Here is a 25,330-nt window from a genome sequence, read left to right as displayed (position 1 = left end):
TTATCGATAATTCCTTTTATTAAAACGTCGAAAAAAAATCATCGTAACAATAAACAGTAGCTACATATCAGACACAATACAACAATAAAGTTGCCGTTTCTGTCCGAGAGACAATAAAGTTAGCCGGTGTGGGGGGAAAAAGGTCCAACATGTTGGAGGCTCAAACCACGAGCACGAGCGCCCCCACGCGCTGATGAGGTCATAAAAAAAACAATTGTGCAATGTGCAGAAAACCAATATTCACATTCAAAGGGTTTATGCCTACTGTACAAACTCATACAACCTTCAAAACATTAGTTAAAACAGTTGCAATTGCCTGTTGGGGAAAAAGGTGTCAAGGGAGTTTCACTGTGCATTGTTTTATGTACAATAAATGTATATGAGTTACAAAATATACAAACGATATTTGAGAAAAAAATAAATCAATAAATATACAACATCTTTCTCATTTTATATAAGAATAGTATATTTCCAATGAGCTGTAACAAAAAAATGTATGTTACTTTTAAAGTAACAAAAAGCAAGCAAAAAAAAAAAAAAACAGATTTTTTTGTTTTGTTTCTCCTATTAATGCCTGGCCACAGAGTTTAATAATTAAGTGCTGATTTTCAAATAATATTGTGCAGATATTTATAGTAAGCTTATTAAAATGAATTCATGCGACATCCTAAAACAGAAGCATTTTTGTGACATAAACTGTCAATTTAAATGTAAGATTAACTGCACCATTTAATTATTTATCTGTGCCTTTCATTTTAGATTATAAAAAACCCTAGATTAAATCAAAGGGAGTTGAAGTTAGTGAGAAGATACTTGTGCATTCACCAGAGCATGGTAAGCCCCTTGTTTGGTCATGAGTTGGGCATGCGTTCCCTGCTCAATCACCACGCCATTCTGAACCACCGCAATGATGTCAGCGTTCTGAATAGTGGTCAAGCGGTGGGCAATGACGATACATGTGCGGCCAAGCCGAGCGTCATCAAGAGCCTTCTGCACGATCTGTATAGCAAGAAAGAAAGCAGGTCAACATTTAAAAGTTTTTTTTTTTTTGGTCCACATACATATACTATGTAGATCACATAAGCATAGGTTTGATCTTCTTTTGTTTCCTTTTCTAAATGTGATAAGACAATAAAACACAGGTGTGTGTGTGTGTGTGTGTGTGTAGTGTAAATCAGATTTTTAAGCCATTCCCTAAAAGCAACAGAGTCACAAGTTCAAACTAGCAAAAGTGCCATCTGTTGGTTGAAGACAGAAGTCCATATTGTCCTAACAGAGTCAAAAAGGGAACAGTCGTACATTTTTGCGACAGCCTTGACATGTTACAAACCTTCTCGCTCTCTGTGTCGAGGGCTGATGTGGCCTCGTCCAGCAGCAGAACTTTGGGCTTGCGGACCAGAGCTCGAGCAATGGCTATCCTCTGCTTCTGTCCTCCAGACAGCTGAGCGCCTTTATCTCCAACTCGAGTGTTGTATTTCTGAAGGGATGTTACATATGTATAGATGATGAAAACAGTTTTTATCGATGGAGCATAATATAATACGATATATTATAATATAATAGTAACACTTTACAATAAGGTCCCAATATTTAACTTTAGTTAATGCATTCACTAAAATGAACTAACATTGCTTGTTATATAATTGTTCAAAATACAACTGTTCATTGTTAGTTCATGTAAGTTTAGGTCCAAAATGCAACCTTTGATTTTTAATAATGTATTAGTAAATGTTGCAATATCGAAAATAAGTATTTTTCAATGTAAAGTGTTACCAATATAAACTGCCGTTCATTAAAAAAAAGAAATTGCATTGAATTCATCAAAAGTGACAGTAAACACATTCATAATGTTCTAATAATAATATTATGAATAAATGATCTTCTTTTGAACATTTTATTCACCAAACAATCCTGTAATTAAGCAGAACAACTGTTTTCACCACTGACAAATAATAGTAAATGTTTCTTGAGCACCAAATCATCACATTAGAATGATTTCTGAAGGATCGTGTGAAACTGAAGACTGGAGTAATGATGCTGAAAATTCATCTTTACCATAACAGGAATAAACTGCATTTTAAAATGTATTCAAATATAAAACAGTTCTTTAAAAAAAGTAAAGACATTTCTCAATATGACTGTTTTGAATGCATTTTGATCAAATAATTTGTTTGTAAAGTTTAAAGGTCCAATATGCAAGATTTTTTCGCCACCAGGGGTCGCTAACCTCTTACAATAACAAAGGCATATATTGATGATGTATATTCTGCATTAAGTGGAATTATGGATCTTGTCGTCAAGCTGATGGATCTTTTATGGATGAGTGAATACATTTATATTTTTAACATGACTGTGGTTTGAAGCAGGGCGCGATTGCTAGACGTATACCAGCGCCACACGCAATGCGAGTCCCGCGGATATAAAGGAATAAGGACATTTCATTCAACCGAACTACACGCTGAATTAACATTAGAGAATAACATTCCAGATTTCCTTGGTTAAAATCGCTATTTTCTCATGATTTACAAATAGTTGGAAACATGTGGGATATTGTAAGTAATCAACTAAACAAAATATATAACATTGTCCTAGTGGTTTTTGGATATTTTACTGCAAAAATCCTGCATTTTGTACCTTTACTACACACACACACACACACTAATGAAGACATTATGCATACCTCTGGAAGGCCAAGGATAAAACTATGTATGTTGGCCTTCTTGGCAGCTTCCTCGATCTCTTCCTGGGTGACGTCACGGCTGTTGTCTCCGTACTGAATGTTCTCAGCAATGGTGCAGTCAAACAGGATGGGCTCCTGAGACACCAGCCCCATCTGATTGCGTAGCCATGCCAGGTTCACATTTTTGGTGTCATTCCCATCTACAAACTGTGCAACAAGCAAAAACAATCAGGCATAAATTGATCACATAAACCAAAATAATGGTTTAGACCTGGTGAACTCACCACTTGGCCTGCCGCAGGGTCGTAGAAACGTTCTAGAAGCTGAATGGTGGTGCTCTTGCCACAGCCACTGCTGCCCACCAGGGCCAGAGTCTGTCCCTGAAACACTGATACATTCAGGCCCTGTAGGACTTTCACATTCTGACGGGTTGGATAGGAGAACTGCACCTCTCGGAATTCAACATGCCCTGAAAAATTTGTCTGAAAAAAGGACAAAGAAAATTATTATTATTTTTCTTTTTTTTTTTTTTTTTTTAAATGGACAAATAATATTATTTATTTTCTAAGAATTTTCCACTTACTGGTTGGTCTCCAGACTCATCATAGATATCAATGGCTGGTTTCTTCTCTAGCAGCATTAAGATCCGCCCAGCTGCTGCTTTGGCTTTGGCAAAGTCAGGAGCGAATGATGAGGACTGGCCAATGTTCATTGCAGCAAAGACAATCACAGAAAATACCCTGGAGAGGAACCGACACATCAGCACGGTATATGAGATTTTCAAAAAGAACATTGATAAATCCTTCCTACAAACTGTACTTACAGGAAAACATTTTCATATTCTGTGTAACAGCGTGCAATAAGCCAGGCTCCAAAGCGGAAGATGGCAGCATTGACCAGGTAAGGAATGGCTTGTGCCAGGGCAAATGTGACTCCGTAGATGGGTGCTTTACACAAGCTAGATCTGAAAAATCACATAATATCACAAAATCAGATTTGATGTTAACTGAGCGTGTGTTAAGGCAGGGATTTTCAAAGGTTTCCCATCACAATCACATACAATTAGTCAAAAAAGAAAGAATCATTTAAAAAAACAATGTTTTTGCCTACAGTCTCAAAAATACTGGGTTGTTTCAACCCAAATTTGGGTCAAATATGGACAAACCAAAATGTTGGGTTAAAAATTTTATTTCAACTTCAACTTTCACTTTCAACTGTACATTTTTTTTATTACATTTTTGATCCAACATTTGGGTTTGTCTATATTTAACCCAAATTTAGGTTGAAACAACCCATTTTTTAAGAGTGTATGACCCACAAATATAATAACGACACTCTTGTGAGCAGTATTATTTTAGTATTATTTATATACAAGTATTGTATTTATTAACATTTTTAAATAACTTTCATCTTCATATTTTCAACTTAATTTCCATTTTTCGTTTTTGTCTCAGTAATTGTGTTGTGCTTTTGTCATTTTTATGTTATATATATATATATATATATGTGTGTGTGTGTGTGTGTGTGTGTGTGTGTGTATTTGTTTTCATGTACAAAGACTAATTTATAATGCATGAGTTAAATATTAAGATAATCAGATATACTGAAGTCAAAGCAAACTATTAAATATATTTATTAAATATAAATGTGTATCTTTTCGTATAAATATTTTCAAAAATTAAAAAAAAATGTAATTAAACATTTTCAGTTAACCCTGCTATACTCTAAACAATGCTGGGTTGTTTTAACCCAAAATTGGGTAAAACATGGTCAAATCCAAATATTGGGTTAGAAATGTAATTTAAAATTTTAACCCAACTTCAACTTTCACTGTACATTTTTTTAATTACATTTTTAAACCAACATTTGGGTTTGTCCATATCTGACCCAAATTTGGGTTGAAACAACCCAGCATTTTTTAGAGTGTATTATCCCAGTTATTATCATTAACTAAAACTAAATCTATTAAAAAAATAACTAAAATTAACATGAGAACTTAGAATTAATAATATTAACTATAAATATTAATAAAATTAGGGTAAAACAACACTGCTTGTAAACATTTAATCTTTTGTAAAAAATTCTCCATGGGCCCTCTAGCACCTCCTTGTGGTGCCTTTATTAAAGGATTTTAGTATTTTACTCTTAAAAAATGATTTTACCGATATGGCATGTTCAGGCTGTCAATAAACTTTCGGAAGAAGACATCTTCACGGGTTAATGCGACGACCGTCTTGAAGTTCTCAACAGTTTCTGTGGATATCTGGGCAGAAGAGTTGGAAATGAGACCATCAGCAACCAATTAATCTTACTTAATCATTTACAGAATAAACTAAATCACACTGTTCTCAAACAAAACCAAAAAAAAAGGGGTCAATGACCAGAGTACCGTACCTTGCCAGACATCTCCAGTGCACTCTGGTCTTTGGTGGTGTGTCCTGCCATGGCTCTCATCTGGATGAAATTTGCCCCCGTGAGGAAGGGGACACAGGCAAGGATGAGCAAGGTGAGCTGCCAGCTATGGATAAACGCCACAATGATGGCGATGCCAAGAGCACAGATAGTGTTTGTGGCTAGTCCTAATCTGGATCCTGCTGCCTAGAAATGAGAAAAGGGGAGATACAAATAAGACACTGCACAACTAAACATCTTATTGTACAGCATATGTTCTTTCTATTCATTAAGTAATCTGGCTTCCACAAAAAAATATAAAGCAGCACATATGTTTTCAACATTTATAAGAAGAAGAAATGGTAACACTTCATTCTGATGGTCCACTTTAGACATTCTACTGACAATGTTACTTTGCAGCTACAGCCCGTTCTCATACCAAAGCGTACAGCCCGTTCTCAGATCATATACTGACGCTTTTGACAATGCATTTACATCAAACGCACATGGCACCCTTTAGCGTCAAAATGAGATGAAGATATATATGGGCCAGAAGGCGCCTCCTAGTGGCCTAACCCTAACCCTACCCATTACGGAAGTAGTTATTTTGAAGCTAAAGGGTGCCATGTGTGTTGGATCTATACGCATCGTCAAAAGCGTCACTATATGACGCCCTAGGATTTTCTACTAACCCAAAACCTAAACTACAAATACTCTAGTTATGAGCAACTTATAAGCAACTACATGTCAACTAACTGTCATTCTTATACTCTTACAGGAACTTACTATAGTTATACTTATAGTAAATAAAGTGTAACCAAAGAAATGTTTCTTGAGTACCAAATCATCACATTAGAATGATTTATTAAGGATCACGTGACACTGAAGACTGGAGTAATGATGCTGAAAATTCAGCTTTGCCATCACAGGAATAAATTATATTTCAACAGAACTGTTTTTACTGTTTTTTTTATCAAATAAATGTAGCCTTGGTAAAACTTTATATATATATATATATATATATATATCCTAATCCTATATTCAGAATCGTAAACGTTAGAATGGCAGTGTACCTGTGAATTCAAATAAAGTTGCACTATTAATACCAGAAGCTGTAGCCAAATGGATTAGCTCTCACATAAATACGACTGAGAAACAGATTCAGCCAGGCCTATAACGGTTTAAAGAGATGGATGTAATGAACCAGAGCCAAAAACACAGGCTGCATCCAGTGAAAGCTTAATTACTGGTTCTGATGGCAAATCACTGTGTTCCACTCACCCCTTTAACCAGAGACGCATCTGTGGCTAATTTAGTGGTCAGGACTCCCACTGCATTGTTGTTGTCATCAAACCAGGCAATCTCCTGTTAAGAGAAACAGGCTTGAGGATGAAGCACCCATCATTTCAATAGCCATTTGTTCATGCCAGATTAGCTCTCAACTGCATTACTACTTTATAGTAATGAGTGATGGATGCAGGAAATGTGTCATACCTGTCTGATCATGGCTTTGAAAGCCTGCCTTCTCAACCTCATGGTTAGAAGCTCCCCAGATTTACCAAACATGAAGCCCTAGAAGAGGAAAGAGCAACAGATGTGAAGCTTACAGCAATGCATACAGCAGTGCAATCCAATATGAAGAGTTCAGATGCAAAAGCCATTTGAAATTTTCTTTTAGAATGATAATTTTTTATTTATTTACTTTTATTTTATTTATTTAAGTTCAGTTATTTCACTTAAATGACAATTAATAGGTAATCTTCATTGCCATTTAAGTGCAATTCTAGAAGAAAATTTCAAATGGCACTTAGACGCTTTTACATCTGAACTCTTATATAAACATATAAATATAGTATATGTGCATTTATTAAAAAGTATCATTATGAGAACAGTGTTTTAAAGTACAATAATTTGCTTTTATTCTACACTACATTTGCATGTATATAGACATTATCAAAGACTGCTTTCTGTCACAGACTACAACTACTCTCTCTCTCTCTCTCTCTCTCTCTCTCTCTCTCTCTCTCTCTCTCTCTCTCTCTCTCTGTGTGTGTCTCCACTGTTTAACTATTTTAGATCCAAAAAATTTAGCCTTGATGAGCATAAGAGACTTCTTTCGAAAATATTGTACAATTTTTTCTGAATCCATATCCACACTAGATTTAAAGGTACAATATGCAGGATTTTATAGGCCAATGTTATATATTTTGTTTAGTTGATTACTTAAAATATCCCAAATGTTTCCAACTATTTGTAAATCGTGAGAAAATTGCGATTTTTAACCAAGGAAACAGGACGTGTCAGCAGGGGTGAGGAGTTGCCAGTCAATGACGTCATATCCGCGCTACCCCCAGTTTCCACCAGGTTTGACCTCGTACTGCAATAGTAGTGAGCGTCCCTAGCAGGGTTTTGTTAAAAAATTATGGACCATGGCAAGCAGACTTTGAGACAAAAAGAAAACTAAAAATGAAGATCAACATCTTTCGAGATGCGAGAAGAATATATTCGAGAATATACGCCATCAATATACGCCTTTGTTATTGCAAGAGGTTAGCGACCCCTGGTGGCGAAACAATCTTGCATATTGTACCTTTAAATGTTGTGCCTGTGCAAAAGTTGTCTTCATCATGGTTAGGTGGTTGTTAGGTATTCTGGTTGGTAAATACTAACATGAAGGATATCCAAGTATCAAGCAATTGAAATGCTAGCGAACACCACTAATAACCAAACAAACTCTCACCTGGAAGAAATAAGTGATAAAGGCCACTGCTCCAGTTAGCAGAAATAAGAGCGAGAACATCATGGTCTTCTGTCGCTTTATGTCAGGGTCGACCTCTGCAAACACCTAAAAACAGACAAGGTCCTATTAGAATTGAACATCCTGGTTAAATAATTATAAATGCAATGTGCTTATGGGACTAATATAAAGTACAATCCAAAATTTTCATATCAATAATTTTAAAACAATCATGGGGAGATGAGCACAAAGCAAAACTGTACACAAAAGAGATTTTTATTCAGATGTATGAATAAAGACAAAGGACACTCACACCAATAATTTTGGCAAACAGAATGGCCACACAGGGGTAAACAGCTCCACCCACAAGGCTGGCCAGAATGCCCACCAGCAGGTAAGGCCATTCCGGTTTGTTCAGAGCCAGAATTTGAGTGAAAGGGATTTCTGGAACATTTTCCGTTTCCTACAAGACAATTTTTAACATCATCCAATTACTCCATTTATGAACTCCAAATAGCGTCAAAGCAGTGGAGATTGTGCAGTATGTACCTTCTTTTCTTTTTTGGATTTCTTGCTCTTCTTCTTTCTCGAGGACCTTCTCTCACTGCCACGTCTTAAGCTTCTTCTAAGGGTCCCATTCTCCATTTTTATTTCCTCTCCTCCTTCGGGAGTCTCTATGTCAGAAAATTCCTCACCCGTGTCTCCCTCAGAAGAAACATCCTGAATATCATCTTCATTGGCATCAAGATCTTCACTTGGTTTGTCTGAGGTCTGTACATGTAAACGAATAGAAAAGAAACATTATGCCAAAGAAAACCCAAATATGATGCTCTCTTGTGAGAGAACTTCCTTCAAGGATTCAAAGAGTTTTCAGGAAGAATTATTTTCTTTTTTTTTTTTCTTTTTTTTTACATACAGTATGAAGACTTGTGTATACTGTGTAGCATAGGCTACATGTAAAGTGTGATATTCTAATATTGTTTCCATTATAATCTTCTTTTATGTTGTCAAGGCACTTCAAACAATACACACACTTTTATATTGTCATGGCACTGCAAACAACACACACACTTATTTTTATTGTCATGGCACTACAAACAATAAACACACATGCACAATCTTATTTAAAAGTTTGGGATCTGCAAAAATGTTTCGTAAGATTTGTATTCAGAAAGGTTGCATTAAATTGATCAAAAGTGAAGGTTAAGACATTCATAATGTTACCAAAGATTTATATTTCAAACTATTGCAGTTTTTCAACTTTACATTCATCAGAGAATCCTGAAAAAGGCAAATGGCTGCTGAAAATCCAGCTTTGCCATCACAGGGATAAATTATTGTTGAAATATATTATAATAGATTCTTTTTTTAACTGCCATAGTACTTCATAATATTCCTGTTTTGACTGTCTTTTTGATCAAACAAATGCAGCCTTGGTGAGCAGAAGAGACTTTAAAAAGCATGACTGACCTCAAACTTCTGAAAGGTATAGTTACATCTTATATCATTTGATATTATAATTAATTAATAAATATAGCCTATGATTAATATTTCTACTAACTATAAGAATAATATAAGATGTATAAACCTTTCAAGTAATAATAAATAATAATAAAAAAGTGCATTATTTCTTACTGGCATTACTGTTAAAAATACGGGCTGTCGATAAAACACAATAAAGGTGATTCATTTCATGGTTTCTAGTTTAGCAACCAAAACAATAAGAATAGTAAGAATATTGCTAAAAAATATTAAGTTTGAAAAAACAGATTTAGGCAACAACAAGTCAGTTCTGTCCTGTCCAACAATAAGATAGTTCCCGTGTAGAGAAACAGACACGTACCTGTTGCATCACGAGAGAATAGTAGACTCCTTTTTTGGCCATGAGTTCTTTGTGGCTGCCCTGTTCCACCACTTTGCCGTCACTGAATCCTGCAATTATATCTGCTGAACGAATAGTTGACAGGCGGTGTGCAATCACAATGGTAGTGCGCCCTGCTCTGGCCTAAGAAACAACACACACAATTATTGAATCGCTTGTTTACTGCAATGTTGCATTTTTGTTGGTTAAAACTTTGGGTTACACAGTATTTTAAAATGACATTGTTACAGTGTAATTTTTATCAGTGCTGAGTGAGTAATATTAATTAACAACGCATTCTCATCCCAAGGCATCATATAGGACACTTTTGCCAACGCACATGGCACCCTTTATCGTCAAATGAGACAATTCGGTTATGGTAGATTTAGGTATTGGGTAGGGTAAAACCACTAAGGAGGCGCCTTCTGCCCCATATATTTCTGCGTCTCATTTGACGCTAAAGCGTGCCATGTGCGTTGGATGTCTACGCTTTGGCAAAAGCGGCGTATATGACGCCTTGAGGTGAGAATGGGCTCAAATTAACTGCATGTACTTACTATAGCGTTAAAATAGGATTACGATTTGGTTAAGGGTTAGTTGCATGTAATTATGCATAATTTACAGTTATCATGTAACATGAACACTGTAAAATAAAGTGTTGCCAAACTTTGTTACCATACCAAAAACTGTAATAAAAGATATTCGTATTCGCAAGCTGCAACTATAACTATATATTTTCCAGTAGTCATGCAAATGTCCTTCCTGCATGTCACAGAAAGAACTGTTTGGCATTACCTTATCTAAAGCCGCCTGAACGATGGACTCGCTCTGTGTGTCCAGGGCTGATGTGGCTTCGTCCAGCAGGAGGATTTTGGGGTTTTTGACGAGAGCTCGAGCAATAGCGATCCTCTGCTTTTGGCCCCCGCTCAGTTGAGCCCCCCTCTCGCCAACCATTGTATTTAGCCTCTATCTCAGAGAAAAAAACATTTAAAACATTTAACCCCTTTTCAGACTAAACAAAACTAGTACACATGAAATGCTAATTTCTAAATAGAGATCCACCAATTAAAAATTCTGGCCTAATTCCTAAGCGGTCACTGTAATTTTGCCAAGTAAGACATAAACACATTTTGTAGGTCTGGTCCTGGAACAACGTTCCTGTCCGAAAAGTCCTAACCATATCTCTACCTCTAAACCTAACCCTACCCATAAGTTATCTCTAAAACCAGAGGGAAATTACAGGTGAATTGCACTGATGTAGAAGCACCTAACGCTGGTTGTATAATTCACATAAACGGTAAACCTGTCCCTCAAATCTGATTGGTTGTTTGGAATGTTGTTCCAGGGTCAACAAAGATGTTGATCCAGGAACATGTTCTACTTGGGGAAATCACGTTCAACTGATAAATGGGCAATATTAAAAGTCTATTTTGTCTAATGTACCGTATGACAAATGAACATTTGTAGATTATATATCATTGTGTTATTAATTTAAGATTAACTTTAAGGGAGCATTAGATGATCTAACTGTAAAAATATGGGAAATGTTTATGCACAATATCCATATACATTTTTTATGTTAACAAATATGTTGCTAATAGACACTTAGACACTATAATTTATTGATATCATAATTCAATCTTTGGTTCTGCAATATACAGTACAATAACTTTAGGGGTAGTACCAAGTCAAAACCTTTTTAATAAAATAAAATTGGACACTACTCACATCTGGTAGTTTGGAAATGAAATCGTAGGCATTGGCCTCTCTAATGGCTCGTTCAATCTCCTCATCCGTGGCGTCTTCTCTGCCGTAGCGTATATTCTCTGCGATGGTGGTTCCGAAAAGAACAGGCTCCTGACTCACGATACCCATGTTCTCCCTAAGCCAGCACACATTTAGAGATCGGATATTATGACCATCCAGAGTCACCTGCACACAGTACACATGTCATAAACTACTCAGTTCTTCATTCCTGAAAGATCGGCAGTCAACTGAATAACAACATATTTTGTATGATGAGGAATGCAGCTTTTACTGAGAGGTGAAATGATTTATGATTGCTCATTAGAAGTGTTACCTCTCCTGAATCCGGGTCATAGAAACGCTGCAGAAGCTGAATTGTTGTGCTTTTCCCACAGCCACTGGCTCCAACCAAAGCAATGGTCTTTCCATGAGGCACTTTCAGATTCATTCCCTGTAGAATCTGCAATGGGACACATTGTATTAGTCATCAGTATGTCACCATTTCTATGGCTGGACAATATATCATCAGCATATCGATATACAGTAGACAATTTTACAAACATCACTGTAAAAAAATAATCCTGTAAAAAAAACCAAAAAAAAACGGTAAACTACTAGCAGCTGTGGTTGCCAGCATCAAACTGTAAAAATACAGTGTGTTACTGTTTTTGAAATTATCAGCTAAATACTGTATTGTCAGATACAGTATAAAACTTTAATTTAACAGCTATATTCTCTAACACAAAAACAGTAACACACCGTATAGTTACGGTATGATGCTGGCAACAACATCTGCCAATAGTTTACTGTTTTATTACAGGATTATTTTTTTGGTCGACAGAAAAAGGATGGCCACACTTTAGTTTATTGTCTAATTATTACTATTAAGTACCTATTAACTATGACTTTTTCCTCAATTAACACCTAATTACTGCTTATTAATAATTTGGTAGTTGTTAAGTTTAGGTTGTGGGTAGAATTATTGGATGCAGAATACGGTCATGCAGAGTAAGGCATTAATATGTGCTTTATAAGTACTAATAGACAGCTAATATCCTAGTAATATACATGCTAATAAGCAAATAGTTAATTGTGAGAATGGGCTATATGCATGCATAAATTCCGCATTTGACGCAAGGATGCTCGTCCATTTCCGGTTGTGGAGATTTAGGCAGAGGAGAACCGAGGAAAACGGGATTATGGCAGAGTCTTCAAGATTTACTGTCCTCCCGTCTTTGAAACGAAACGTACATACGTTTAGATGTAATTTTATATATAGTTATGTTTATTTAATATAATTTTAAAAAGAAGCATAAACACAACGAGGGTATAAAATTCAATATAAATTCTCGGTATTGCATTGGACTCTACGATTGGCGGAAGTTATCGAGCATCCTTAATCCTTTACCGGAAATACCGCCGTGCATAGAGCCCATTGGACCCAAAACTACAATGTTACCAACATTATTAAAATAAGTAATTTATTAACATTTTAAAGGCAATCTTTAGCAAATCTCAAAACGAATATCCAATTTCCTACTTATCTTTTATTATTTAAATGATGAATTTTGAGTTTTAACAGTAGACGGAAATAGTATCTAGTTTTAATAAAGCCATAACATAACTGTAAAAATCACTCATTCAAATGAATCCAAAAATAAAATAATAACACCATTGCATCCCTAATAATTTCAACAGATGTAGCTACAGTATGAATGATGCAATTCCTAACAGCTGGGAAAATATGTTGCTGTACCTTCACATCTTTTCTGGAGGGATAGCTGAAGTTGATGTTCTTGAATTCAATATCTCCTTTCACATGGTCCAATTTGTGACCTTCTTTTGAACTGCTGTCAATGGGACGAGGCTGCAACAGTCGTCCAGAAAAACAACATGGGCATACATATAATAAAACATAACTTTATAATGAAGAACGAACACAGACTGAAAGTTTACCATGTCAATTGTTTGGTAGACCTCATAGGCCGCACCCCGGGCCTTAGCAATGCTCTCCAAGTTTGGAGCTCCCTGACCTAAAGAGAATGAGCCAATCATCACAGAGAAGAAAACCTGAGGACAAAAGTGACAAAGTCAGTGGTTATTGAGAAATGTCTGCTGCTGTATCTTAATTCAGAAACAGATAAAGTCTTGAAAAACGTACAGTGATGACCCTTCCGATGGTGTAATTATCTGGTTCGTCCACAGACAGTTTTGTTCCATACCAAAATGCCAGTGCATAGGTGCCAAATATAACAAACTGTGTAAAGCCCATGGCCACATTAGTGGTTATAGCTTTCTTTACCCCAAAGTTCTTTGCTTCCACCAAGTTCTTCTCATACCTAAAATACAGAAAATAGTTTATCACAGCTAAACTGTCACTCTTTATGGACACACTCAAAACAGTTGTCGCATTCTTCACATTTAGAAGACCCAGATATCTCACATTTGATGAGTGAAAGGTACAGAATGTGCTCACTTTTCCACTGCTTTCTTCTGTCCATTAAATGCCACAACAGTCCTGATAGCGACCAGAATCTCTTCAGCTACAGCTCCTGCTTTCGCATACGCTGAAAGCTCCTTACCGGTCAAGGTGGCAAGAATCTGTAGGAAAACAGATTCGGTAAGATATGACAGAAAAATAAGACATTATTGTTGTTGTGGGCCCAGGCTACAACTTAAAATGTAAGTTTCATTTTGAGGGTGAACTATCCCTTTAACTTAGAGTAACCAATAAAGGCCTACATTTGTAGTTTTATTAATAAAATATGAACAATTGAAATAAAATATTATAGCCTACACAAATATTCACGTGAGTGAACGCAATCAAAATAGCATGTGAAATTATGTTGTAGGCTATTACCTTACTGATCATATCTCATGTAATCGCTCAATCAGTGTTTCAGACGCGGAAAGACATGAACAAAACAGCTCGTAAACAATACGCCAAGTAGCATTACAGGTTAGGTTAGTCATTCAGTGTTCCACACACACAGAGAAAGCAACTGGAGAGGAGAATTTCTCATAATAAAGCTATATTTTACCCTAATTATTAATTATCTATTGCCTTATTTAATGTCCCCTGAAAAAAATATTGATGTAGCCCCCACCACCAATATCATACACTGTAGGCTACAATAGATGAAGAGGCCCACATGACCTTAAAAAATGGAGATAAAAATAATTACATCTAATAAAAACGAACAAAAAAAAAGAAATTGTTAAATGATAATAAAACGTATAAAAAGTCAAACATAATGTATTTTCCACATCAGTCTTTTATAATTCATAAATCAAAAAGTAAAGATTCAGAAATTGACATGAATGCAGTCAAACTTAAAAAATAATATAATTTATAGTCTTATTTTTTAGATAATATGCAACTGGTAATATTATTAAATAAAGCTAATAGATTTACTCAAGCGCAGTGTGTTGTATTTTCTTGATGTAATAAATCCATCATCAGCCGGCAGGTCACGTGCATAATGCAATGGGTTGTGATTTGTGTCAATTTTGAAATATATTTACTATAGTGTAAAAAGACAGGAATTTTGACCACATAATCATTCTGTCAATTGTGGTGCGCACCGATAATGAAAAGTGACAGTAGCCTAAATATTTGTCTTATTTGTCTGTCATGAAAACAAGTTATGACAGTCACTGTGTAAAAATAAATGATTACGCATTTCATCAAAGAATTGGAGAAGTAACATAATTTTATGATTAGATGGAGAAGTTAATGCAAAAACTGCTTTATGGGCAATTTTTTTGTGTGTGCATACAATTTTTTATTTGAGCGTGGATCATTATATCTAAAAATAAACAGCAAATGAATTCAATAGTTGCTCTGTTGTTAATTGTAACCTTTAGTCTAATGTAAAAGGGCTCCACAGTTTACAGAATTTGCAGATATTGTTTATCCTTAAGAAATGTTTAATTATAATTGAATGTATTTAAAGACCGAGACACATTCTCTTCAGTAAACCACTGTTTTAAAAAAGGAGAAAAGGCCGTTTTATGTTTCGTTTTCTTCTGTACCAAACCATAATTTTGTGTACTAACATCTACAGTGCAGTATGTTGTGTACTGAAGCCAAACCAAATTATTATCGCACGCACGCACACACACACACACACACACGCATATGCACGCAGGCTATATGTATATTAAATATCATAAAATATTAGGTTTGTATACAATATATTGTGTAGGGTATTTACTATTTACATACGTACGTTTATTCCGTTTGATCTAAACCCCAAAAAAATAAAACAATGAGCTTTATACATACTTTAGACCAAACAGCAGCCGATCCTGCTAAGAGGGGACTGACGGAAAGAATGACCAGCGTCAGCTTCCAACCGTAGATAAAACCAATGATGAAACCAGTAAGAAATGTGCAGAAGAACTGGACAAACACGCAGATCTTGTCCCCAAGGCCATCGTTGATTGTGTTTATATCACTGCGTTGGGAGGGGGAAAAGGAGATCCATACATTTTTAAATGAAACACCTGAAATGTAACCCAAGAACAAATCAGGTGACAGAAACAAGAGTCTAGAACATGGTTGCACTTCACTTACTCTGTAAGTCTAATGTTCAGCTCTCCGATCGGATGCATGTCGAACCATGACATCTGCTGGTGGAGGATGGCATGAAAGTACTTCTCCCGGATCCTCTTTGTTTGTTTTGCAGCAGTTAGCAGGAAAAGCGTTACCTGGAACGTTCCCAGGAGCAGAACCGCAGCCCCGATCCCAACAAAGTAATAAGCGTATCTGTGTAAACAAACCACCAGCTTAAGTTAAAGATCAACAAAGAAGAAGTGAATCAATCTTACAGACTGATGTTAATAGTAATTAAAAACTTCAGTGAATTATAATGACAATGAATCTGATACCAGATGGCTCCTCACCTTGTCATTTTATCTTCAATGCCTATTTCAGGTGAACCTGCCAAACACGTTACGTTAGAGGTGAAGTTTCCAGCAAAGGTAAAGGTGAAGTTTCCAGTGGAGTTGCCTGCAAACATTTAGCAGAAACATTTCTTGAAACCAGTAGTTCCAGATAACCTCATTCAAGTAAATATTTATGAAATGATTGCTGAACTGTAATACTAGGGGTAAAGTTTACATTAGAAACACAAATCAGTCCCTACTGACACACTTTCAGATATTTGAGAAGGACTTTTGTCATTTGTTCACATGGATATTTCCTTATCTTTCAAAACGATGCGTGTTTGCTACCTGTCATAAGCGGCTGCCCACTCATCACAAAGCTGTCAGTCATTTGTCCAAACACCACGCACATGAGAGGCAATGCAACGCCATGTGCAGCGGCACACAGCAGGCCAATCAGCATCAGCAGAACCTCCGGGCAGGTGGCATATCGAAACTGCAAGCCAACAACAAACATGTGAGTCAAACGCATGACTTCTGATTATCATCGCATGTTACATCACAGCTTACCTAAGCTACAAATGAATTATGTAATATGAAAGAGATGCACATTCTTACCAGCTGAAAAAATCCAACTGATTTCACCGGCTCTTTCTTCGTTTTGGGCTTTTTTTCCTTTTTGCTATTTAAACAGAACAAGAAATATTACAAATGAGAAAAAGCCCTCTAGGTTTACAGCACTTTTTTCTCCATTCTGGGCATTTTTTTTTACCTTAATAAAGCCATATCGAGGGGCACAGTCACCCAAATTCTTTCACTGAATTGAGTAATTAATTATCAATACAATCAATTCTGAGTCTAAACCTTAAACAGAATAGAATAGAATATTTTGAATATAGTAGGCCTTAAATAAAATGTCAGACCATGGGTTTGCAAACTTGATCAAATATCATGTGATATCATCTCTATGTTTTTTTTAAATGTAAAATTGTAATTTGTCATTGTATACAGCAGCCGAAATATATGATTAAAACATTATCTGATTGTTAGAAGTATGTAATAGTTTTAATTTAAGAAGTATTAATTCAGAGGTTTCTTTCGTTTTCCAGAAAATACTGACATAAAAAAGTAGGCTGGCGACAATGAGTCAAGTCAAGTCAAGTATATTTATATAGCGCTTTTCACAATACAGATTGCATCTAAGCAGATTCACAGAATCAATCAAAACATAATAACAATGTTCGTTTCTTAGTGGAAAAACATCCACGTTTGGTAGATTTATTGTATTAATGATTGGTTAATTCATTTGAATATCCCCAACAGAGAAATTAGCAGGATTTTTTCTTTTCTTTTTTGTTATTTTACCATTACTATAGGACATTTAATAGCACTAAAATGGTCAAGAAGGCACAACAGCACTTCCAAAGAAAACTGGTGAATATCCGAACTTCTATAAGTGTACTATTGAAAGCTAGTTAACAAGCTTGCCTGTGTCATATGGAAACAGCATTACAGGACCAAACATCATTGCAAAGACTTATAAGGAGTGCAGAGATAATCACTGGTGCTCCTCCTCCAACTATTGAAGAATTAGTAACTGTGCCCATGTATGGTCTCTTTATGCTTCTGTCATCCAGTAGAGGGTATCAAAGGGGATAGTTTTTATCCTAGGCGGTGTCCTCAGGCTAAATATAGTTTTTATGGAAAGTGAAGGACGACACAATGATACTCTTTTACAGTACAAATCTTCAACAAGGACATGTATAGACAGTGTAATCATTCATGCTGCATCTGATCTATAGCCTATATATATTTGACTTTTTATTATACATTTTGTCATTGTATAGGTCAGGTTTCCTCACTGTAAAAAATATATATATTGTTGGTTTGACTTAAACAAATAAGTAACCTGGTTGCCTTAAAATTTTAAGTTCATTGAAATGGAAAAATTGAGTTAATCTAATAAAGGAGATTAATTTAATCACCAGAAACTCAAAATATTATGTTATCTGAACTACATACATTTGATTAGTTGATTTAATCTAAGTTGATTTGACAAAAGAAACAATGTTGTGATTACAAATCATGAAAATATTTTTTACAGTGTTTTAATTGATGCAAAGTAAGCTTTTCTTTTGTGTAACATGCATATGACAATAAACTCTCAAAAACAAAACAAAAAAAAAAAACAAATAAAAATGAATACATAAATTCTTTTTTCAGACGAATACAATCGGAGTTCTGTTAAAAAAAAATATGCTGGCTTTTCCAAGCTTTATAATGAGAGTGAATGGCTGTTTTTGTTTTGAAATCCATAAAAGTGCATCTATCCATGCAGTGCTCCACACGGCTCTTAATAAAGGCCAAGCAATGCTTTTGTTCTAAACATTGAACATTGCAAAATGTATTTTACTTTATAAAGTTTTAATATTTTTCTTGCAAATCGCTACCGCTACCGCACATCGCTAACGCATCGCTACGCTTCAGTAGGCCTTTATTAACACCTCGGAGCTGTGTGGAGCACTTTTATCAAGGAAGGATGCACTTTTTAGCCATTCACGCCATTATAGAGCCAGGACATTTTGTTAATATAACTCTGATTGTATTCGTCTGAAAGAAGAAGTCATTGACTTGGGTGAGTAAATCATGCGGTAATTTTCATTTTTGGGTGAACTATTCTTTTAAGAATGTTTCTTAAATGACACTTTCTGTGGAATTTTTGCCCCAGGATCTGGTTAAGTTCTGAAATCAATTAATCGTTTATCAATTAATCTACTTTTTAACAATCTACTTTTTAAATAATTAAATAACATTCTGTTCCTACCTGAACAGGCCTTTGCCCTTTGATTTGGCAGAGGACTCCTCCTTTGGCGAGTCTTCCTGAGGTTTCTCATCCTGGGTGTAAGCTAGGTTGACGAAGCCCTCAGGTATCGCCTCTGCAGGAAAGGGGGTTTATGTTTACTCACGGAACAGGCAGGGCAAGTCTAAGGTGTCTGCAAAATCTAAATTATTCATTCTAAATGATTCAGCACTTTACAAATTAGACTATCTATGTAGATATAACATTAGTACTGCCATTGCTTACTACAAATATAGTTGGCTCTTACAACAAGTGAGGTTTTCACAATTGTAAGTCAGTTTGGAAAAAAAGTGTTTGCCAAATGAATTCATGTAAATATAAAATGTGAAGTGAATACAGAGAACACACCATGCAGGTAAGGTGGAGGGTCTGTCGATTGTCCGTTTGGGTCTTCTTTCATTGTGATAGGACAGTGTTTGTGTTGCTAGATAGAGAGAACAGTCAGGATCATAAGAAGGCACACATTTGAAAAATAAAGTTTACAATTACAATCAAGGGGGTTTAATCCTGTTTTTTTTTTTAGTTTTTTTTTTTTTTTAGAAAACAATCATTGTATTGGTGCTTTAAGAACCTCAAAACCTCATCTGAAGAACCTAAAAGTTTTTAATTTTCCACACTTTGAGAAGAAAAGATTATATAGAACCTAAAATGGTTCAGTCAGGTGGATTCCCATGGGATCATTTTATAGATTTAGTTTTTATTAATTAATTTTGTTTAGTTAAATATTGTAATTTACATTACAGACATTTCAGAACTTTTTTTTGGCATAAAGGGCAACACAAGGAGCATATATTTAGCAAACAAACAAACTGAAGAACCTATTTTAAAAAATGTAATAATGTATTTTATTCAATGCAGAGAGAAAATGAAAAAATTGTAATGGTGCAAATAACATTTTATTTCACTCATATATTCTTATAAACAGGCTACAGGACCTATAATACAACTTTTTCTTTACTGGTATTATCTCGCATGTCGGTGTAAATACATTATCATTCATCCCGCCTCTATTACCTAACCATAAACGGAAGTGCAGTATGACATGGTATGATCGGAAATGCATCAAATAAGTAGGCTAGCATTTTAAAAAACTACAAATTCATTTTAATTTCAAAACGTTAACTGTCACCCTTATTCGCATTTATATATTTATAGAAAATATATATATTTGTATAGTTTGTAATATTTACTATTAATATTAAGCACAGACTAAGTAGCCTACACTACGCAAAACATTTTAAACGCTACGCAAGCATTTAACAAGCTATATAAAAAATGTTTTTTGCTTACCCCATGTGGTAATCGTAAATGCTCCGAGCGGACATACAATATGAAGGTAAGACTCCCTTTGACATGATGTTTTATAGCGCATTGTGCTACCTGGACACGCCTCGTCCTGACGCAAAATGTGGGCGTGCAAAGGAAACTGACTTTTGCCCTTATAGCGGAGAAATCTGGGTTGTATGACGTTATATGAAAAAATAAGAACTGATACAAAGGTATGAACCTTGTTCCTCATAAGATTAAAGATGGGAGAGCAGAAAAACTTGTTTTTTTGTTGGCTATTTCTCAGTTGGCATCAATGATTTCTGCAATGGCGCGCGTTCATCAGTGTTCATCAGGTCATAAAAAGAGTTATTTTTTTCAACGAATTACTTTTTCCTATCCAAATTTGATATGCTCTTTATAATCTCTATAGACAAGACATTTGTAAGATAATTAATAGGCCTACCAGAGGATAGGGCTTGTTTGAGATGCTCCTTGCTTCGCCTGAAATAGTCAACAGTTGGATGGTGGATCAGACACCTGTGAGATCAAAGACTGATATCGCGGGATTCACGGGATTCACTCTCGTGCACGGTGTTGCTAATAAACTCGATGTAGCCTAAGTTCTGTTGCTTTTATATGATAATAAATAAAATGAACAAGACACCCAAAGGCTAGGCCTACTTATTTAATTCCATTTTAAATATGCCTACGTGTTTATCAATCATTTTTTCTTTAATACAGACATGTGTTTTTTTATTTAAAAATAATAATAATAAAAATGACATCACATATATCGCACTGTCAGCGAGTTTGGGAACATCCACACATAATTTATAGCTACACATAAAACATGATATCAGAGTTTTAAAATCAAACATTTTAAAAGAGAACAAGTCTACATCGCGGTTGTTTAAACCAATGAGCATTAAGCTATGTCGTTTCCCATCGTGCTTTTGATTAGCGCAGTCGGTAAAGAGTTCTGCAGAATCCGACACGTGAGCTTTCCGTTTTTTTTTTTTTGTTTTTTTTTTTTTTTTTTTTACATAATTATGATCACCGGTGATCGGTTCTGCGCAGATTTTGCACAAAACAAGCCTAATGGTAGAGGAGGGGAGAGTTCATCTAACCTGTTTGTATTTCATAATCATAAAAGGCTGGTTCGACTTGAACCCCTTGGTAAACTAAAACTTTCTGTTATTCTTGTTCAGCTGGCTGACTGTACAAATATTCATATACTGTAGTAGCTAGTTTGCATTTTTTTTTAAAGGGAAATTGGTTTTATGCACAGTTGCACTACTTGCTGAACTTCAGCTCCTTTTCCTGTCTGCCTTCATTGGACAAACCGATTAATCCAGGTGTGCCTGACCTCAGTAGTCACAACAACATTCAGATTTCACTTGGCACTGCCACTAGAAGACATACAGTTTGCTCACGTGACAGGCTCAGTTTGAGCCTGCACAGTACGCATGGCTATCAGCTTTTTAACAGGCTTCAATTTTCTCCATTGAAATCAATGGGGTCGCTGTGTCCATTTCTTTTACTGTCTATGGTCAGAACACACAGACCGATAAGTGTATGACATCAAAGTACCGCGAGAGCGATAAGAGCGCAGAAGGCTCCTTCTTTTTAATCGCCCTTGCGGTACTTTGATGTCATAAACCGATCGGTCTTTGCAGCGCCGATTCAAGTCGAACACACCTAAAGGCTAGATGTCTTATGCTCCGTTCCAGGCAGGTTTTTGAGCACGTAAATCACGACTTCAAACCACGACTTTGTAGCATTCCAGGCCAGTCACGCCAAACTACCTGAGCGCAATGAATTGTGGTAGCTAGACATAAACAAACCAGCATGACGAACGTTATGGGGCTCGTGCGCATTTGTAATAATTTCTAACGGCAAAGGTGCTTACTCCTTGTTTATTTGTGGGAAACTGAGGAGGAAAATAGCGCATGAGGCATGATAAGCTGTTATACCTTTTATTTTACTTTATTTGTATATTTGGAAATGTATTTGGTATTAATTTATCCTTGCACTCAATGGACTGAAAACTAGTTACGTTATATTGTCCTAAAGTTTATTCTCACCGTGTACCGCCTGCAGAAACACTGCATCCATAGGGGCTGTCATTGTAGTTTTGTATAGGTTCGCTGGCTATGTGACGTCAGAACTCGTAACTGGGAGTACATGGATCTAGTACGAGTTCACGGGTGGGAAGTCACGGGTTTGACAGCCGTTCCAGTGCACTTTCACGGGTATAAGGTTGGAAAAACACGGGTTACAGGTTGCCTGGAACGCGACATTAAGGTGGAATCTTTATCGTCATCACCGTCGGCCATCTTGTCACAGGCAAGCTTTCTGGCAGGCTCTGTGGTATCTGATGTAAGATGAGTGATCAGCACAAACACAAATACTCTTGTTTCGTTGAAATCTTGACGGATTTACAAATGGTTTGGTTTCTTACAAACGTTTTTAACGTGGCTATAATTCAATTCAATCATCTGGATGATTATTTATTTATACACTTATTATTCATAAGTAGTGTCATCTGACATTTATAACAAATCAAACCGTTTTTTTTTAAATCAAACCATAACTTGCTCAAACCAAAAATTTAGCAAATTATGATTATTTAAAAAGTACATGCATCATTAACACATTGTTACGAGTGAGCGAGCTGCCTGTGACAAGATGGCCGCCAGATGCAGACGACCTCCATTGGCCAGACAGCCTTTATTATGGATATCTATGGTAATGACTTGCAATTCTGTTTGATCGATGCAATGTCACATTTCATTGGTGTTATTGGGGAAAAGTTTGTTAGCACAAAGTTCATGTTGTATTTACTAAGCCGGCTTAAATTTAAATAGTAGGCTAGGCTAAAATTAATAATAATGAATGGCAGGTGTGTCTGTTTGTCATCAACATTATCATCAGCATCCAGATGATAATTTCCCTAAGATACTATACAGTAGTCCACCGTATTAGCTACATATTGTTTGTATTGTATTGTAGTGTTTAAGGATGTTTGATAATCTGCAAAACTGGTCAAAATATATAGCACACCAAGCCAAAATGATTGAAGGACTGAGCTTAACGAATTGAGCTGAGTGGATGTAGATGTGTGAGAAATCTCAGGTCTCAAAAACATAAAAAAACAAAAAAAAAATCACGCTGGATATCAGTCTGTCTTTGTCAATCAAACAAAATAGGAGATACATATTTTTGTACAGTATTATAATAGGTATATGACATAGACAAACTGGTCCTTACATTTCACCGTACAAGTTTTGAATGAAGTACACCAGCCGTTACCATTAAATGTGCGAATTATCACAATAACAAAGTGTCCGAGAACAAACATCTTGTTGTTACTGCTAGACAAAATCTAAGATCTTGTCAGATAGTTGCTTTTAGAACTGTGTCGACCTCTAACACAAAAAAACATGTCAACCCAGTCTTAGCATGACTCAGTCCATATTTTGGCGCCGCATCGCATGCAAACCAATCATATAACAGTGATTTTATGAACAAACTCTGTTGAACTACTGAACTTTAGTACATTACCTAAGAAATAATTCGAATATTTGTCTCCTCTGATGGCAAGTCGGCATTCTGGTTTGTTGATCTTCTCAAGATTATTAGTGAACACACACACATAAGACCAAACGCTCTGGGGGAAATGCCTTCCTTTTAAATATGCATGACACCTGTACAGCAGGTTTGTCATTGAACACAAATGTTTTTCACAGTGCGCATTGATAAAGAAGAAAGTTGACTTCTATGCAGGGTTACACATCAAGACTATGAATAAGGGTTTTTACATTTGGCCTTGTATACTTTACATTTAGATTGCTCACAGAAAAAATAGTAATGAAAATTTGGTTCAGAGATAGCCTATATTTTTGGTTCAAGCGGCGGTAAATATACTGCAGAATAAATTAAACTTGGATTAGGCTACCACTTTAAGAAACAACACAATGACACCTTTGACCGTTTTAATGTTGTATAACGATATCTGTTTTTGATCAACATAGGTGCCACCAGTGCTCAAGATATTTCTTTTAAGACATTCTTTCTTACGACATTCCAACTCATCTAATCACCTGAAGCTCTGAACTCATTGAACTCAGTTGCCACGGATGTTCTTTTTGAGCATTAGGATTGCATTATCAATGTATAGATCTTAAAATGTAAAGATCTTTGGTTGCATTTTAATATTTTGTATTTTATCTTATTTGAATAAATGTGTCATGCACTCTTTCCAAGTTGTGTTAATATGTGATAGTTTTGCAATAAGTCTTTTCACAGGCATTGTGTTCAACAGGATATGCAAATAATCATAATAATGATGTTCATTAAGATGGGAGAATGATAAAGCTGTTTAGCGTACTGTTAAATAAATATCATGCAAGTGAGCTTTTTCTTTTTTTCAGATGGGTCGAAATAAAATACAAATATATGATTTATTTTAAATTTGATTATTTTTTTTTTTAAATAATAAACTGAATTGAATTTATTAAAAGGTTCATTTGAATAAAACATTTTAATGCAGTTGTCTTATGAACGAACATGAATTAACACTTAACATTAATTACAATAAAACATTTAAATGAACATGAACCTAATTCATGCTTTAAAAAGCATTGTTAGATCAACTACGAAATGGTTACAATGCATCCATAGCTGAACTAGCTAAAGTTAACCACCAGAGGGTGGTCAATGATATTTAAAGGAATGGTTTACTTAAAAATTTAAATTATGTCATCATTTACTCACCCCATTGACTATGTACTATGGACAAAAACAATAGAAGTCAATGGGGCCCATCAACTGTTTGGTTACTGCATTCTACAAAATATCTTATTTTGTGTTCAGCAGAAGAAAACAATTCATGCA

General features: G+C 35.5%; 1 protein-coding gene across 2 annotated transcripts; it reads right to left on the bottom strand.

The window, feature by feature from the left end:
- Positions 1 to 20,960, bottom strand: abcb5 (ATP binding cassette subfamily B member 5). 2 transcript variants are annotated; one of them, XM_089117555.1, is made up of 29 exons: positions 20,898 to 20,960; positions 19,514 to 19,589; positions 19,130 to 19,241; positions 16,924 to 16,987; positions 16,654 to 16,801; positions 16,324 to 16,429; positions 15,995 to 16,186; positions 15,704 to 15,875; positions 13,892 to 14,016; positions 13,577 to 13,754; positions 13,372 to 13,485; positions 13,172 to 13,282; positions 11,750 to 11,875; positions 11,398 to 11,601; positions 10,465 to 10,635; positions 9,652 to 9,813; positions 8,358 to 8,579; positions 8,122 to 8,271; positions 7,812 to 7,916; positions 6,566 to 6,643; positions 6,353 to 6,436; positions 5,075 to 5,278; positions 4,843 to 4,943; positions 3,504 to 3,644; positions 3,264 to 3,420; positions 2,965 to 3,162; positions 2,681 to 2,887; positions 1,331 to 1,477; positions 1 to 999 (listed from the first exon to the last, which is right to left on the bottom strand). In XM_089117555.1, the coding sequence occupies exons 2-29, from the start codon at positions 19,563 to 19,565 to the stop codon at positions 799 to 801; spliced, it is 4,032 nt and encodes a 1,343-aa protein (XP_088973681.1). In that variant the 5' UTR covers positions 19,566 to 19,589; positions 20,898 to 20,960; the 3' UTR covers positions 1 to 798. The 2 variants fall into 2 exon arrangements, with proteins under 2 accessions (XP_088973681.1, XP_039550411.2); XM_039694477.2 differs by lacking the exon at positions 20,898 to 20,960 and adding an exon at positions 20,456 to 20,587.
- Between the last annotated feature and the right edge of the window lie 4,370 nt (positions 20,961 to 25,330).

This window comes from Pimephales promelas, chromosome 12 (genome assembly GCF_988280905.1).
Source record: "Pimephales promelas chromosome 12, fPimPro1.hap1.1, whole genome shotgun sequence".
NCBI lineage: Eukaryota > Metazoa > Chordata > Actinopteri > Cypriniformes > Leuciscidae > Pimephales > Pimephales promelas.
The sequence above is the reverse complement of the archived record's forward strand: the minus strand, read 5'-3'. Positions and strand labels throughout refer to the sequence as shown.